Genomic DNA, 15,502 nt, shown 5'->3' on the forward strand with positions numbered 1-15,502 from the left:
GCATCAGGATCTGGAAAGGTTGAGCAGATGGGCTGAGAGGTGGCAAATGAAGTTTAACATTGACAAATGTTAAACAAAAAGTACTACACATGGGAAACAGCAACCCCAGAGCAACGTATCAACTCTGTGGTACTACACTGACAGTGGTAGAGAATGAAAGGGACTTGGGGGTGATTGTGCAGGCAGATATGAAGTTCTCTGAGCAGTGCAGACGGGCTGCAAGAGTAGCTCATGGAGTATTGTCAATGATATACAGGAATTTTTCCAGCAGGGATAAGGAGGTGATTATTCCATTGTATAAGGCAATGGTCAGGACACACCTAGAGTACTGTATACAGGTCTGGAGGCCTCATTTCAAGAAGGATGTAGAGCTGCTGGAACGAGTACAGAGAAGGGCAACAAGATTAGTGAATGGAACAAAGGGGTGCTCTTACGAAGAAAGGCTAAAGTTTTGCAAATTACAGTGTCTGGAGACTAGGCACCAGCGAGGTGATCTGATAGAGGTGTATAAAGCCTTGAATGGTTTAAGCATGCTCAATGCTGATGGGATTCTTCCTCTAGCTCAGAAAAATGACCTGAGAGGGCATAAATTCAAATTGAGGAAAGACAGATGTAGGATAGACGTGCGGAAATTTGCCTTTAGCCAGCGGGTGGTTGGTTGGTGGAACAGACTGCCATCCCTTGTGGTGGAGGTTGATAGCCTAAATAAGTTTAAGGCTCAGCTGGACAGGTATTTTGAACGAACAGAGGGGTGAAGTGGAAGTGGGTGTTTTTTTTTTTTTTTTTTGGCTGATGCTGCATAAGCTTGCTTTCTTGCATCAAATGCCTCTACTAATGCTAATGCTAATGATTAGGCATCTTATAAATGCATATAACGCAAATATTACAAGCAATATACTTGATAATTTTTTAAAATGTTGATCTCGAAACTACGTAACAAGCACCATAGTGCAATTAAATTAGTGTGGGAGAAAATTTCACTGAGCATGGGAAAATTTCGCAAGTCAGCATGGGAAACTTTGTTATTCATTTTCAAGCTATCGACTACATCAGATGAACCGTTTTCGTTAAACATGCCAAAATTCAATCTGTACGCTGGTAAAACTTTCATCAACTGGTGAAATACCACCACTTTGCTTATTCGAGGCTTGAAGTGGTGAAACCCATGTTTAGTCTCTAGAGCAAAGTTTCCGGCATCCCCCTTCCCCCCATACTTCCCTTCAACCCATGCACGGTACTAAGTACTATAGGTTTTGATACCTTTCGTGTTTGGGGTTTTCATAAAAAAAAAAAAAAGAAAAAACAGCGTTATAGTGAGATATGGGTTTTAATATAAGAACGGCGTTACAGGTGATCCCCGCTCAATGCTGATAATTCGTTCCAGAAAAACAGAGCGCTAAGTGAATCCGTGCTAATCAAGCCACACATTCCCATAAGGTACCATATGTATTTGTAAGTTGCGGTCAGTGCCATAGAATATTTCCTAATCTTCAAATATTTGTACATATAAATATTCTGCATTACATACGTATATAATTATGTGGTAACTACTTACGTATCAAAATTAAACTTAAAATTCCAATTAAAATCATGAATTTAATTGATCTAAATTGATTTCATTTAATTGATGAATTTAATCATGAAAAAAGTGTCGATTTTGGGTTCAACTTTGGCCCTCTTCCAAATAAACTAAAAGGGGTATTAATGTTAAATCCCCCGCAGTGTTACCACTCAACAATAAAGTCACCCGAATCTTCGCCACTTTGAAACCTGGCATATTTTTTTCTTCTTTCAACATGAAACTTCTTTTAGGCATTCATTTCCACAAATGTCCTGCTTCATCTATGTTATAAACTTGTTGAGAAGTATAACACACAATACCCTTCTTCAATAATTTTAACAAGTTCTTTTTTGAAAGTTTTGGCTCCTTGATCTGCACTTGCGGCTGCTCCCTAGATTTTAAATCTATCCAACCAGCTGTTACCAGTTTTAAATTGTTCCACATTTTTTTTTTTTTTTTTTTTAGGTGAGTTCTCTTCAGATCATCATATTGGCTAATCTCTCTCTCTATCTTTTTTTTTTTTTTTTTTTATATAATATTTAACTTAACTGAATTCTGCATTGGATATTATCTTCAATAAAATTAGTTAACATCTTTCGATTTCAATCCTAATAACCGGCCTAGCCCTAGTTGCTTGCAGTGGAACAGCTATCTTTCCCGCTGCTAAAATTATTTCTTTATTTTTTTATAATTGTTCTTACAGTTAAACTAGCAAGTCCTAAATTATGGCACACATCCGCTTGTCGTTGACGGGAATCGATTGGCTTCAAAACATCTAATTTAATTTTCAAATTCAGTCTTTTTCTTACATTTACAATCTTCGTACTGTGCCCAGACTTTGCTTTTTCATTCTTATCAGCCATTATCAACTCTTCGAAAAGTAACTGCGTTGGTTGCATTAATTAAGATACAATGTTCAAGTAAACTGTCCGTTATGTCTAACACTGTACTGAGTGATGACTAGACTTTGGATAAATGCATATAACGCAAATATTACAAGCAATATACTTGATCATTTTTTAAAATGTTGATCTCGGAATACGTAACAAGTCACTGTACTGCAATTAAATTAGTGTGCGAGAAAATTTCACCGAGTGTGGGAAAATTTCTCAAGTCAGTGTGGGAAACGTTTTAATGTTTGTGTGGGAAACGTTTTGCTATTCATTTTTAAGCTATCGGCTCCATCAAATGAAACGATTTCGTTAAATATGCAACCAAAAATGCAATCTGTAAAAGAGCGTTATAGTCAGGTATGGGTTATAATATAAGAACAGCGTTATAGCGAATCAGCATAAAGCAAACCGCATTATAACGGGGGCCTGTTGTAGATAGCACTAACAGAAAAGTTCAATAAATTGGGAACTGCAAATTGTTTTTGTTTTTTATTTGGTAGTGACCTCCCAAAATGTAAACCTCTGATCATGCTATCATGCCTCACGAAATTTCTGTTCAAACCGAAAAATGTGAGCTCCTGAAAACATGGATCGGCCTACAATATATTGTGAATACAGCGAATGACAACAGTGTCTCCGACCAATACAACTACAGTAAATAGGAAATATAGCTCTCACAAATTTGACATTTTTTTAAACTTCGTAAACTTGTATGCATTGCTGTGCAGGTAGCTACCTTCAGCTTGTTGCCGGGTTTTGTATTCACCTGATGTTACTCGCAGATGAAATCGTGCATGAGCCAATGAGAAAATTGCATTATACCCGCATTGTTCCCTAATACATCAGTCGAACTGGAGCAAATTCATGTTGCCAAAATGCACGATATAGCAGAGCCAACTGTACTGTACATGAGTAGCAGTAAACCCAGAGTAATGTATCAACTGGGTGGAACTACACTCAAGTACACTACATTCTGCAAGAATACCTCATGGTGCCTTGTCAGTGATATACAGGAATTTTTCTTGCAGGGATAAAGAAGTGATTATCCCTTTTATAAGGCAATGGTCAGGCCACACCTTGAGTACTGTATACAGGTCTGGAGGCCTCATTTTAGGAAGGATGTAGAGCTGCTCGTACAGAGAAAGGCAACATGATTGGTGAACGGAACAAGGGGTTGCTCTTATAAAGAAAGACTTAAGTTTTGCAAATTGCAGTGTCTGGAGACTAGGCACTGCACAGGTGGGATTTTTCCTCTTTCCCAGATTAGGTGCCTGAGGGGACATAAATTCAAGCTGAGGAAAGACAGTTGTAGCGAATAGATGTGCAGAAATTTGCCTTTAGCCAGCAGGTGGCCGATTGATGAAACAAGCTTTCACCTGTCATTGTAGACGTTGACAGTTTAAATAAATTCAAGGCAGAACTAGACAAACATTTGGAGTTAATGGATGGGTGAAATGGGAAGGGGTTTTTTTTTTTTTTTTTTTCGGTTGATGCTCTATATGCTTGCTTTCTTGCATCATATAGCTCTACTAATGCTAATGATATTAGTAAAAGGAGCAGGGCTTCATTTCAACACAAAAATATTAAATAACTGGGTAAAAGATGCTTCTCTACATTCAGTTTTTGTCTTGCAGACACTCTGCCCCCTCCCCCCACTTTTCAGTGGCACATTTGGGCTTATTTTGTCCACTCCGTATAGGGGTAGACAAAATAATGAAAAAATCTGTGATAAGATGTTACTATTATGCACTAATATGGTGCTAGCCCCATCCCACATAAATCACAAGCTTTGATAAAACAAGTATTTTATCTGGAATAGAATGAAATAAATTTTCACCAGTTTGAAGAAGAATATTGTACTATTTTTCATGGAGGAATATTGCAAGCTCCTTGAGTGATGCAGGTGGAGAAAATCTGCATCTCACTCTCCTCTCCCAATATGCCCACATGGGGTCAATAACATTTACATCTTGTCATTGTGCAGGCCATGGGAGATGCTTAGCCTCAGTTTCATGCTCCTCAAACCAAAAGGGGGCCACATATGCTGTGATGATTGGAGCATTATCATCTTGAAACAACATTTGCAAATTAGCATTAGCAGAGGCATATGATGAAAAAGAAAAAAAAAGCTTATGCAGTATAGCCAAAAAAGAAAAAAAAAAAAAAAAAAAAAAAAAACACGATCCCATTTCACATCTCCATTCATTCCAAGTACCTGTCCAGCTCTCAGCCTTAGATTTATTTAGGCTATCAACTTCCACAACGAAGGAAGGAAGTCTGGTCCACCAACCAACCACCTGCAGGCTAAAGGCAAACTTCCACACATCTATCCTACATCTGTCTTTCCTCAATTTGAATTTATGCCCTCTCAAATGATTATTCTGAGCAAGAGCTCCATCAGCATTCAGCATGCTCAAACCATTCAAGGCTTTATACACCTCAATCAGACCACCTTGCAGGTGCCTAGTCTCCAAACACTGTAATTTGCAAAATTTAAGCCTTTCTTCATAAGAGCAACCCTTTGTTCCATTCACTTCTCACAGCTCTACATCCTTCTTAAAATGAGGCCTCCAGACCTGTATACAGTACTCTAGGTGTGGCCTGACCATTGCCTTATACAAGGGAATAATCACCTCCTTGTTCCTGCTAGAAAAATTACTATATATTATCGACAATGCACCATGAGCTACTCTTGCAGCCCGTCTGCACTGCTCAGAAAACTTCATATCTGCCTACACAATTACCCCCAGGTCGTTATCGTTCTCTACCACTGTCATTGTAGTTCCACAGAGTTGATACGTTACTCTGGGGTTACTGCTTCCCATATGTAGTACTTTACATTTGTCAATGTTAAACTTCATTTGCCACCTCTCAGCCCATCTGCTGAACTTTTCTAGATCCTGTTACAGCAGTGTACTGTCATTAGTGTCCTTAACAACCCTGCCAACCTTTGTATCGTCTGCAAACTTGGACATTAAGCTTGATATACCATCATCAATATCATTTATAAATACAGAAAACAACAATGGACCCAATACTGAAGCCTGAGGACCTCCACTAATAACATTAGTCCACTATGAGCAGTGTCCATTGATTACCACTCTCTGTCTTCTCCCACTCAACCATCCCTTTATCCATAGCAGCAATTTGCCTCCAATACCACACTGCTCCAATTTGTGCAGCAGTCTTCATGTGCAACAGTATCAAAAGCCTTTCTAAGATCCAAATGTATGATATAAAAGTTATTCCCTGCATCCTTTGTGACCACATCATAGTATCCAATCAAATTGGTCAGGCAAGACTTCCCTTAACAAAACCATGCTGTGTCTGAGCTATGACTGAAATCTTGTCTAGATGATCCTGCAGTGCCTCCAGTAATTTTCCTGGAACAGAAGTTAAACTAACAGGTCTATAATTACTTGTGTTGCTCTTTGATCCTCCTTTGTGAATTGGGGTCACATTTGCACACCTCCAGTCCATGGGTACCTTCCCGGAGTCCAAAGAAGCTCTCGTAATTATGGCTAAGGGTTTGCTCACTTCTTTTGCTGCCTCCTTTAATATAACTGGATAGATCCTGTCCACCCCGGGTGCCTTTTTTATGTTTATCTTCAACAATTTCTCTTCCACTTTCCTCTCAATTATTACAAAATCATCCAATTCACTGCCAGAGTTTAACTCACATCTGGCATTCCCCTCCCTGAATAACTCCTCATGGGTGAATGTAGATGCAAAATACTCATTTAGTTTGTTAGCCACCTGAGCAGGATCATCAAGAGTTGAACCATCAATGTCCAGTGGACCAATCTGATTCATCCCTTTCCTTCTAGAGTTTACATAGATAGAGAACTCTTTGTTGTTTTTCTTTGCATACTTTGCCAAGGATTTCTCATAATCTGCCTTTGCCTGCCTAATCTCCTTTGTGACTTAGAGACCAGCTTATATCTATCATAGGCTTCCATGTCACCCACTAATTTATATGTATCCCATGCATTTTTCTTCTCTGCCACACGTCTCATTAGTTCATCTGATATCCTTTTAGGCCTAAACCTTGAACAATATTTCTTAGTTGGTATGTAGAGCCTAGTAGCTTCCAAGATAAATTCTTTGAATGCTTTCCATTTTGAATTTGCTGTTGGTCCCACCGTATAGAATTTAAGTACCGTCTCGGACCACCGTAGTCACCTTTACGAAAGCAAAAACCCTTCCCTTTACCCCTGATGGTAGTTACCTCTTTGAGAAAATCCCACTTCAGCACACTGTGATCACTGCCACCTAGTGGTTCCTTTATCTGCAGATTCTTAATCCATGAAGAACCACTACTGATAATCAGATCAAAAATATTACTTCCTCTAGTTGCCTCCCAAACATGCTGATGTAGAAAACAATCATCCAATAAATCCACAAAAGCCTTGCTAGTGTGTGAGTGACCAACCTACAAATTCCAGTCAATATCTGGGAAATTAAAATCCCCCATTATAAGAGTGACCAGGTACATCAGAAGTACCTAGGCACTCAAAATATTAAGGTAATCAATGGCAGTAATTTGCATATTCATGGTGATGACTGCAACTAAATAACCTCAAGATATTAATCCCCAAACCATTGTTGATCCTCTTCCATGTTTGACAGTTGGTACAAAACAGTCAGGATGATGTGCTTCCTTTTGCATTCAATAAAGGTAAACTCCTCATTCAAAATGTAAATCATCATTCACATTTTTCTGTTGGAAAAATGATGATGATGATTCGTCTGAAAATATGACGTTTCCAATCATCAAGAATTCAGTTGTGTGCTCCTTACATCATTGCATTATGCTCCTATCATTACCACCAAGTAATCAATGTCTTGGCAATAGTGGCTCTGCCATAAATTTCAGCTTTATGAAGTTCACACCAAACTGTTTTGCTAGAAACTGAATTGCTGAGACTCACATTAAGTTCTGCAGTTATTTTTGAGGCAGCAAATTTTTGGGGCTTGGAAACACCACTAGTCACCTTTCTTGCAGAAGACAGACATCAAAAGTAAAAAAAAAAAAATACTTGTAAAATATTGCCATAATCCATAAAGATCTGGGCTGTTCACAGAGTACTGTACATAGTTAAGTTGTTCCTACAGCAGACAGTCAGTGGACAAAACAGCAGTTCAGTTCTGTTCTGCTATAGTCCATGGCCAGTTGTTCGTCTATCAGGTTGAACAAAGCATGACAGCCTACATTCACCACAATGTAGCAGAGCAGCAGTTGCAAGGTTAAACTATTAAACACCCTGCCATTTGTCTGTCAACTGCTATTCTGTTCACTGACTGTCCACTGTAGGAACAACTTAACTACAGTACTCTGTGAACAACCAGATTATCTTTATGGATGATAGCAATATTTTACAAGAAATTGATTTTTTTTTTTGCCTTTAGATATGTCTATCTTCTGCAAGAAAAAGTAAACTGGTTTATGCTTTTGCATTTGGGCCTTGATGTTTTCCCTATTTTGCCAGAATCCGTGGCAGTCTAACTAAAGGAATTTAGCCAATATCAATTACTCAATCAGGGGAAGGTACCCAAATCAGAAGGAGGTACCTCAATCCTGGAAGGACTGAATCTTCAGGTATCTCTCTAACTTTAACATTCAGTTTTTTTTCTTATACTTCCCTTGGAACTTGAGCTTTCTGTGGTTTTTCTTTTCCACAGGATTTTGGTAGTGGTGAGAAGTACTTATTGCTGTAGCAGCTGACTGAGTTTGCTGTGCAGGATTTTGAGAACTCAGTAAACTTTGGGCAGTGGGAGAAAATGATTCCTTTGTTGGAGCAGTCATTTCTATTTGTGTCCCTGCAACCCTCTATACGTACATGGGCCTTCTGTTAGGGGTTTTACCGCTTTTCTCATCCCGTGGTATGGTATGATACGTTCAGCTTCATCTTAAGTCTCTGTATTTCTTTTTCCTCTTTCCATCACTGGTATGCTTAAGAGCGTGCAAGGTATCCTCCTTGAAAGTTAATACTGTGAATGTTTGGGCTGAATGGACTCTGATTTCGTGGTCATTTGCATCACACCAAGCAAACACAAAATGCCATTTGTGAGTCTCCATATTTAGGACAGATGATGGAGGTCAGGCAATAAAGTGTGGAGAGAAATCACTCCAATATTCTTGTCCAACAGGCAAGTGGCAACAGGCAAGAAACAGGCAAGTGGCAGCAGTATTTTGGCATGGAGGAAGTTTTATGGAAATCTCTTGAGCCCTTATACCCCTAGACCACACTTTCAATGCTAAAAACAATATATCCATTGTGGCTGACCAGGTACACCCCTTCTGGATGGCACAGGTGTGTTCCAGCATGATAATGTGCTCTATCACATTGCTGGTATTATTTGAGAGTGGTTCACTGAACACAAAAGTGACAGCAGGGTGCTTGGCCAGCAAATTCACTGGATATAAATCCCGCAGAACATATCTGGGATTACAGGGATCAAGAGATGTAACATTTGAAAGCAAGAGGAGGACATACACACTATTAGGTGGTCAATGTTTCGACTGGATCGTGTGTGTGTGTGTGTGTGTGTGTGTGTGTGTAATATAAAGATATTTTAATATATGAAATACTAATAAATGGCCACTTAGTGTATACACACAATCCAAATTTTTTCTTAAAATTATTCATGAAAACCAGATTACACAATACTTTCATTACAAATGAATTTTAGTATGAATTAAAACAGCTAATTCTTTTAATTATGCAAAATAACTTACCCATGGCAAAATCCAACACACTGCCACTCTGCAACTAGTCTGGCAGTACATAAAATTACCTCCTTAAAAAATGCTGCATACTTTTTTTCAGGATTATCAACAAATGCTTGATGGACCTAAATAAAACCCCAAAGTTATACACACTATATGAGAGAGAGAGAGAGAGAGAGAGAAAAGTTAAAAAAAAAACTATCTCATAAAATAAAACTAGTTTTTCTTTTATGAGACAGCTCATAAAAGAAAACCTACTATCGTAGCGTAAAGGCATCGATTTAATTATATCTCATATTGTGACTACCTTGAATAAGTAACACTTCACTAATAGAGAAGACTGTTACTTATTCTCAGTGGGCACCACCATCCAGATGGCACCATGTCAAGGCTTGTTGGCCTATTGTCAGTGGGCGAGCAGGTACCCTGGTGTTGTAATCATGCCAACCCAGTTGTGAAATTAATTCCACAATATATGAGAAGCCGAAAAGTGTACAAAATAATATTATATTAAAATATAAATGCACAAACAATAATACGATATGAGCTTAAAATATACTATAAAATATCAGTGTAAATACACCATATGTGAAGGTAGTTTCAATATGAGATACAATTATATCGATTACACTATGATTGTAGTTTTTCTTTTATGAGCAATCTATGGTATATTTACACCAATATTTTGATATAGCCTTGTGCATTTATATTTTAATATAAAACAAAAAATGGCATAATTTATTTCAACTAGATTAAAGAGAGAAGTCTACAATATGAAATACATAAGGAAAAATTTAAATACAGGGTGAGTGATAAAGTTGCACAACTCAATTAAAAGCTTTATTTTTAAAGTGACACTAACAGCAGAAGCACGATACAGTCACAGGGCAGTATGTTATCGTTACTTTATTAACAGAGGGCAATAACATCAATGTGACTACCACATATTTTGAAAATATGCTGTCATTGTCATGAATGCACAGAATATTCTTTTTCCTGAAGCTCCCCATTGCACAGTCAGATAACTAATTTTGGTATGTTGGTCTCTATCTCATCTTTTGTGTGTGTGTGTGTGTGTGTGTGTGTGTGTGTGTGTGTGTGTGTGTGTGTGTGTGTGTGTGTGTGTGTGTGTGTGTGTGTGTGTGTGTGTGTGTGCGCGCGCGCGTGTGCACGTGTATTCTTGTAGACCACTCCTTTCAGATACTGACAGAGGTAAAAATCTAGTGATTCTTGATGCCACAGTTCTCTGTAAATTGGACAATCACTGTGCTTGCAGAAACGAACATGAGAGACATTAGCACATCAGACCATCTCGCTAAACAAGTTGCATGAAACAGAACACTCCTTGTTCTGTTTCACTCCTTGAAATAGAACATGTTCTATTTCAAGGAGTGAAATGAACTATGTGATGATATCTTGGTATACAGCATCATTCCCTATAATCCCAAAGAAAATCGTACCCATGGAAGTAGCTGACAAGCGCATAAAACGTTACATTGTTCATAACTTCTAGCTGTTCGATTTTAAAACGTTTTTGATTTTCATCAAAGATGTTTTCACATAAAACATCTTTATATTGCTTTCTTGTATCATATAAGATACAAGAAAGCAATATAAACATGTTTGTGCCTCTACGAATGCTAATGCTAACATTGTTACTCACATTATTCTACAGTCAGTTTCACATGTCATTCTCTAGCCAATTATAACTTCTCAAATAATTCAGACTCATACAAAGTCTTTTTTTCCCCCCATTGAGAACTTTATACAATCATCCCTTGATTTGCGTGGTTTCGCTATTGCAGTCAGGTATTTGCTACCAAAATTTTTGATTGCACGGAAAATTTCACTACCTGCGTGAATTTTGTTTATGAAGCTTCAAAAATAGGGATGAAGAGCAGATTTTGAAAATTTATTTGTTTTTTATATTATTGAAGATTTCATTGAAGTAGAAACATATTTCACTATAATAACGTAAAATCCCACAGAATTCCGGCTGTCGATATTATTGCAAATGCAATAAGATTGAGTTTACTACCCATTTATAATAAGATTGAACTAACAGAAAAGCCCAATAAACTGAAAAGTGCAAATAGCTTTTACTGTTTTGTGGTCGTGACCTCCAGAAATGTGCTTTAGAAAAATACCACAAAGGCATTCAAAACTGATTCTTATAACGAAACACAGCAATAAACAGTGGTGTGTTTGTCCGGTTATTTTTCAAATAACTTCGTAATTCGGGATCTCCTTCATCAGTTATCCTATGTTACTTGTTCAGACAGAATCTTTCTGGTTCTTGCAACCCAAAGTGTTTTAATTGGTAAGCATTGCTTTTGCTGATTTAATATTTCTTGTCTAAATAAAATGTGTTTAATTAGTGCCTAAAATGAAGAAAGCTACAACAAAAAAATTTTAAATTTAGAGGAAAAATTAAAAATCACTAAGGAGTTAGAAAATGGCAAAAATGTTGTGATAGTGGCCAAGAAATACAGCATAAATGAATCTAGCAGTCGATGAATTAGGGAAAATGCTGAGCAAATTAAAAGTTCAGTTATCTGTTCCACATCATTGGCTGCAAAAAGCACTACAAAGTGAAAAATCCATTAATAGAGAAAACTGAAAAATTACTTTCTTTCTGGATAGAAGATCTTAATCAAAAGAGAATGCCTCTTAGTGCCGATATTATTCACACCAAAGCTCTGCAAATTTTTAATCGCTTACAAGAAGCCGGTTCATCCAATACAGATGTCTTGTCCTTCAGGCCAGTAAGGTTTTCTTTGAAAAATTTAAAAAACATCAAAATCTTCACAATCAAAAATTAACGGGTGAAGCAGCCAGTGCAGATATGGAAGCCGCTTCTTTGTATCCGAAAACTTTAAATGATGTTATTGCGACAGAGAGCTATCTAGAAGTCAAGTGTTTAATGCTGATGAGACCGGCTTATTTTGGAAGAGTCTGCCAAGCCAAATATTCATTTCAAAAGAAGAGAAAACGGCCCCAGGTTTCAAAGCTGCAAAAGATAGGTTAACACTATTGTTATGTGGCAATGCAGAGGGCAACTTTAAGTGTAAATTGCAAATTGCTTCTAATTTACACATCACAACATCCTCGTGCTTTTAAAGGAATATCAAAAAGCTCCTTCCCATTTCATTGGAAATCGAGCAAAAAAGGTTGGATGACAGCTAAAATCTTCGAGGATTGGAAGATTTTAGCTGTCTAAAATCTTCCAATTAAAACCTGAAGAAGAACATAGCATTCAAAATCTTGCTCATTCTTGACAATGCGCCTAGTCATCCTGCACATTTGTCTGATCTGCACCCAAATGTGAAAGTTACCTTCCTTCGAGTGAATACAAGTTCATTAATTCAGACAGACCAAGGTATTATAGCTTCCTTTAAACTTTATTACCTAAGAAGATCTTTCTTACAATTGGTAGCAACTCTGATAGAATAGGCAGTCATTTAATTCGACATTTATTATTGGTGGAATTATAACATTCTTGATGCTGTAAAAAATACTGAATTCACGTGGGGTGAAGTTAAGAACTCAACAAGTAACGCAGTGTGGAAAAAGCTGTGGCCACAAAGCTGCTCTAAAGAAGCCATGGCCGAAATGCCGGAGGTAGTTGAGATTGTGAGAATTGGCAAAATGATAGCAGTGATGCATTTGAAGAACTGGAACCAGTAGATATCACAGATGTCCTTGAATCTCATAGAGAACAATTATCAGTGGATGATGACAAAAACGAAGAAGATGCACTCAAAAATTTGACCACAAAGAGATTAGCTGAGTTTTTAAGACTTTAAAATCAGCTTCGCCAAAAAGCTCTAGATATGGATCCTAATTTGGAGAGGAGTTTAAATATTCACAGAACTTTAACATTAACTTCGGTTCCTAATGAAGAAATTTATAGAGAAAAAGAGCGTGCTTCTGAGCAATCAATTTCAACTATTGTTTTAACTATGTTCTAACAATTTTAACTATCGTTTTAACTATGTTCTAACAATTTTAACTATCGTTAAAAAACAATTGTTTTTTTTTTCAAAAAGTGCAGGATACTGTTTCAAGTTTATCACAGGAAAACAGTGACGAAGAGGAATGAATTTAGATTAAAAATCTATAGGTAAGTATTAGCAAGATTAATTTTATGGACATGTTTCTAATTTTTTTTTTTTTTTTCTTACCGAATGAGGACAATTTTTTTCAATTTAATTTCTTTTGCATATTTTTTTTTTTTTTTGGGTACAGGTATGGAACCCGCTATGTCATATTAACTATGTTTCACTTAGCATGGATTTGGAATGCACAGTGTTTTCCTGGAACGTAACCGCCATGCAAATTGGGGGATGACTGTACTCAGTTTGTTCTATAGCCAGTTAGCACTAGTAGAGGCACATGATGCAAGAAAGCTTATACAGCATCAGCCAAAAAAAAACCCATTTCACTGATCCATTTGTTCCAAATGTTTGTCTAATTCTGCCTTGAATTTATTTATGCTATTAATTTCCAACAAAAGATGGAAGTTTGTTCCAGAAATCAACTACCTGCTGGCTAAATGCAAACTTCCACACATCTATTCTACAACTGTCTTTCCTCAGTTTGAATCTATGCCCCCTCAGGTTTGTAATCTCAGGAAGAAGAATCCCATCAGCATTGAGCCTCCTCAATCCATTTGAGGCCTTATACATCTCAATCAGATTGACTCGGAGGTGCCTAGTCACCAGAAGCTGCAATTAACAGAATTTAAGCCTTTCTTCATAAGAGTACTCCTTTGTTCCCTTCACCATTCTTGTTGCCATTCTCTGTACTCATTCTACCATTCTTCTTCAAATGAAGCTTCCAGACTTGTACGCATTACTCAAGGTGTGGCCTCATTGCCTTATACAAGGGGATAATCACCTCCTTATACCTCCTAGCAAAATTCTTGTATATCATTGACAAGACCACCATGACCTACTGTGGCAGCCTGTTTGCACTGTCAGAAAACTTCATATCTGACCACAATTACCCCCAGGTCTCTTTCATTCTCCACTATCCTGAGTGTAACACCACTCAGTTGGTACATTTCTCTGGGGGTACTGCTACCCATATGCTTTTTTTTTTTTTTTTTTTTTTTTTTATGAGAACCCCAAACACGAGAGGTATTAGAACCTATAGTACTTGGTACCGTGCTTGGGTTGGAGGTTGAGAAGACGAAAGAAGATATTTGTTGACATTGGACTTGAACTTCTGTAGATTGTAATTTTCAGGAAATACGTATGAAGGAAGGTTGTTCCAGAGAACGGCAGTTGAATGAATAAATGAGGAAGATGAAAAGTTGGTTCTGTGGGTTTGAAGTTGGACAGTAAATGGATGTTGGCTGGTGGCGGCACGTGTTCGGACTGTTTTGAAAGAGAGAGCGGGAATTATAGAAGCCAATTCAGAAGAACAGTGCCCATGGAAATATCTGTAGAAGAGGCATGCAGCAGAAACAGTACATCTATGAGAAAGCGAGTGGAGAGACTCTGTTAGAGATGAATCATTAATTAACCTAACTGCCCTCTTCTGAATGGAATCAAGAAGCCTGAGAGAGGTTTTGGGGGCACCACCCCAAATGTGGGAACAATATTCCATGGCAGGGCGGATTTGCGATTTATACAGAGTGAGCAGCTGTTTGGAAGAAAAGTAACGCCGAGAGCGAAAGAGAAAACCAAGTTTTTTAGATGCAGAGGAAGCAATATTTGTAATGTGCTTGTGCCAAGAGAGATTAGAAGTCAGGGTAATCCCCAAAAGAGATATATCCTTTTGCCTAGAAATTGGAGTGTCACTAAAGATAAGCATAGGAGCAGAAGAATCCTTTTTGCGAGATATAAGACAAGACTGAGTTTTAGAAGGGTTGAAATCAACTAAGTTGTCTTTGCCCCACTGGAGAATTACCTGAAGATCGGCATTTAAGGAATTGGTAGCAGATTTTCGAGAAGTTGAAGCTGATTGAGCAGGGCAAGGTTTCTCAAAATGGAAAGTTGAATGCAATGTGCTATCATCGGCAAAACTATGGATAGGATTTCCATTCAATGGAAGAAGGTCATTGATATACAAGAGGAAAAGAGTGGGGGAAAGAACTGAACCTTGGGGGACACCGGCATTAGTGGAGAAGTTAGAAGACAGAGAGCCATCTACCATCACCCTCAGTGAGCGATCAGAGAGAAAACTGGATAACCAATTACTAAAAACAGTTGGTAAACCATAAGATGGAAGCTTGTTTAGAAGACCTTTATGCCAAACACGATCGAAAGCCTTTGAGATGTCAAGAGCAACTACTTGTGTTTCACCGAAACT

General features: G+C 37.7%; 1 protein-coding gene across 1 annotated transcript in view; it reads right to left on the reverse strand.

The window, feature by feature from the left end:
• The window catches only part of LOC150088278 (protein adenylyltransferase SelO, mitochondrial-like), a 471,795-nt gene that overhangs the window by 346,141 nt on the left and 110,152 nt on the right, over window positions 1-15,502 (reverse strand). The window contains exon 5 of the mRNA XM_090370666.1: window positions 9,194-9,309. Coding sequence (XP_090226792.1) covers window positions 9,194-9,309 — 116 coding nt within the window. The remainder of the gene's footprint in view (window positions 1-9,193; window positions 9,310-15,502) is intronic.

This window comes from Mastigoproctus giganteus, chromosome 3 (assembly GCF_048544385.1).
Source record: "Mastigoproctus giganteus isolate SK-2022 chromosome 3, ASM4854438v1, whole genome shotgun sequence".
Classification (NCBI taxonomy): domain Eukaryota; kingdom Metazoa; phylum Arthropoda; class Arachnida; order Uropygi; family Thelyphonidae; genus Mastigoproctus; species Mastigoproctus giganteus.